Here is a 2500-nt window from a genome sequence, read left to right as displayed (position 1 = left end):
CTGCGGGGACTTTCTCCAGGCTCTCCTCGTCCCTGTCGCTCCCCAGAGGAGCACTGTTGGCTCCCACCAAGGTGTCGCACTCGCAAGCAGCAGGGGGGCCCGGGAGACCCTTCTCACCCTTTTCCCCTGCCAGGTAGACACCTGCACCAATACACAGGAAGTAGTACTAGGTAAAATACACAGTAAGTAGTACTATGTACAATACACAGTAAGTAGTACCACGTACAATACACAGTAAGTAGTACCACGTACAATACACAGTAAGTAGTACCATGTACAATACACAATAAGTAGTACTACGTACAACAAACAGTAAGTAGTACTACGTACAACAAACAGTAAGTAGTGCTACATACAACACACAGTAAGTAGTACTACGTACAACAAACAGTAAGTAGTACTACGTACAACAAACAGTAAGTAGTGCTACATACAACACACAGTAAGTAGTACTACGTACAACAAACAGTAAGTAGTACTACGTACAACAAACAGTAAGTAGTGCTACATACAAACACCCTTGAATGTAGTACGACATACAATACTCAGTAAATAGTACTATGTACAACACACAGTAAGTAGTACTACGTACAACAAACAGTAAGTAGTACTACGTACAACAAAGAGTAAGTAGTACTACATACAACACACAGTAAGTAGTACTACATACAAACGCCCTTGTATGTAGTACTACATACAAACACCCTTGTATGTAGTACGACATACAATACTCAGTAAGTAGTACTACGTACAACACACAGTAAATAGTACTACGTACAACACACAGTAAGTAGTACCACGTACAATACACAGTAAGTAGTACTACGTACAACAAACAGTAAGTAGTACTACGTACAACAAACAGTAAGTAGTACTACGTACAACAAACAGTAAGTAGTGCTACATACAACACACAGTAAGTAGTACTATATACAAACACCCTTGAATGTAGTACGACATACAATACTCAGTAAATAGTACTATGTACAACACACAGTAAATAGTACTACGTACAACACACAGTAAGTAGTACTACGTACAACACACAGTAAGTAGTACTACGTACAACAAACAGTAAGTAGTACTACGTACAACAAACAGTAAGTAGCACTACATACAACACACATTAAGTAGTACTACATACAAACACCCTTGTATGTAGTACGACATACAAACACTCTTGTATGTAGTACGACATACAAACACCCTTGTATGTAATACGACATACAATACTCAGTAAGTAGTACTATGTACAACACACAGTAAATAGTACTACGTACAACACACAGTAAGTAGTACTATGTACAATACACAGTAAGTAGTACCACGTACAATACACAGTAAGTAGTACTATGTACAACACACAGTAAGTAGTACCATGTACAACACACAGTAAGTAGGAGTACTTAAAATACACAGTAAGTAGTACCATGTACAACACACAGTAAGTAGTACTACGTACAATACACAGTAAGTAGTACTACGTACAACAAACAGTAAGTAGTACTATGTACAACACACAGTAAGTACTACTATGTACAACACACAGTAAGTACTACTATGTACAACACACAGTAAGTAGTACCACGTACAACACACAGTAAGTAGTACCACGTACAACACACAGTAAGTAGTACCACGTACAACACACAGTAAGTAGTACCACGTACAACACACAGTAAATAGTACTACGTACAACACACAGGAGGTAGTACTACGTACAAACCACAGTAAGTAGTACTACGTACAATACACAGGAGGTAGTACTACGTACAATACACAGGAGGTAGTACTACGTACAATACACAGTAAGTAGTACTACGTACAATACACAGGAGGTAGTACTATGTACAACACACAGTAAGTAGTACTACGTACAACACACAGTAAGTAGTACTACGTACAATACACAGGAGGTAGTACTACGTACAATACACAGGAGGTAGTACTACGTACAATACACAGTAAGTAGTACTACGTACAATACACAGGAGGTAGTACTACGTACAACACACAGTAAGTAGTACTACGTACAACAAACAGTAAGTAGTACTACGTACAATACACCATAAGTAGTACTATGTACAACACACAGTAAGTAGTACTACGTACAACACACAGTAAGTAGTACTACGTACAATACACAGGAGGTAGTACTACATACAATACACAGTAAGTAGAACTACATAAAAACACCCTTGTATGTAGTACGACATACAATACACAGTTAGTCGTACTACATACATACGGTAGTTATTATTGTGATGTTACCAGCGGCTGGTGGACCAGGTGGACCCGGGGGCCCGTTTGGACCTGGCAACCCTGGCGGGCCCAGGAGTCCGGAGGTTCCAGTGTGTCCCCTGACTCCCTGACCACAGAGAAGACACGCCACAATGAGAAAACATGTCTTCTGATTTATTGGGTGTCTTTTTTTCACCTGTTTGCCTCTTTTCCCGGGTCGTCCTGTGGGGCCCCGCCTGCCTGGGACCCCTGGCTCCCC

At 40.3% G+C, this 2500-nt stretch overlaps 1 protein-coding gene across 1 annotated transcript in view; it reads right to left on the bottom strand.

Moving 5' to 3' along the window:
• The window catches only part of LOC133636383 (acetylcholinesterase collagenic tail peptide-like), a 23897-nt gene that overhangs the window by 7432 nt on the left and 13965 nt on the right, over nucleotides 1-2500 (bottom strand). The window contains exons 12-14 of the mRNA XM_062030375.1: nucleotides 2438-2500; nucleotides 2272-2368; nucleotides 2-141 (exon numbers count right to left, since the gene is read on the bottom strand). The exon at nucleotides 2438-2500 is cut by the window's right edge and continues 18 nt beyond it. Coding sequence (XP_061886359.1) covers nucleotides 2-141; nucleotides 2272-2368; nucleotides 2438-2500 — 300 coding nt within the window. The remainder of the gene's footprint in view (nucleotide 1; nucleotides 142-2271; nucleotides 2369-2437) is intronic.

The sequence above is a fragment of the Entelurus aequoreus genome, linkage group LG20, assembly GCF_033978785.1.
Source record: "Entelurus aequoreus isolate RoL-2023_Sb linkage group LG20, RoL_Eaeq_v1.1, whole genome shotgun sequence".
NCBI lineage: Eukaryota > Metazoa > Chordata > Actinopteri > Syngnathiformes > Syngnathidae > Entelurus > Entelurus aequoreus.
Note: the sequence above shows the minus strand (reverse complement) of the source record. Positions and strands in the feature narration are given on the sequence as shown.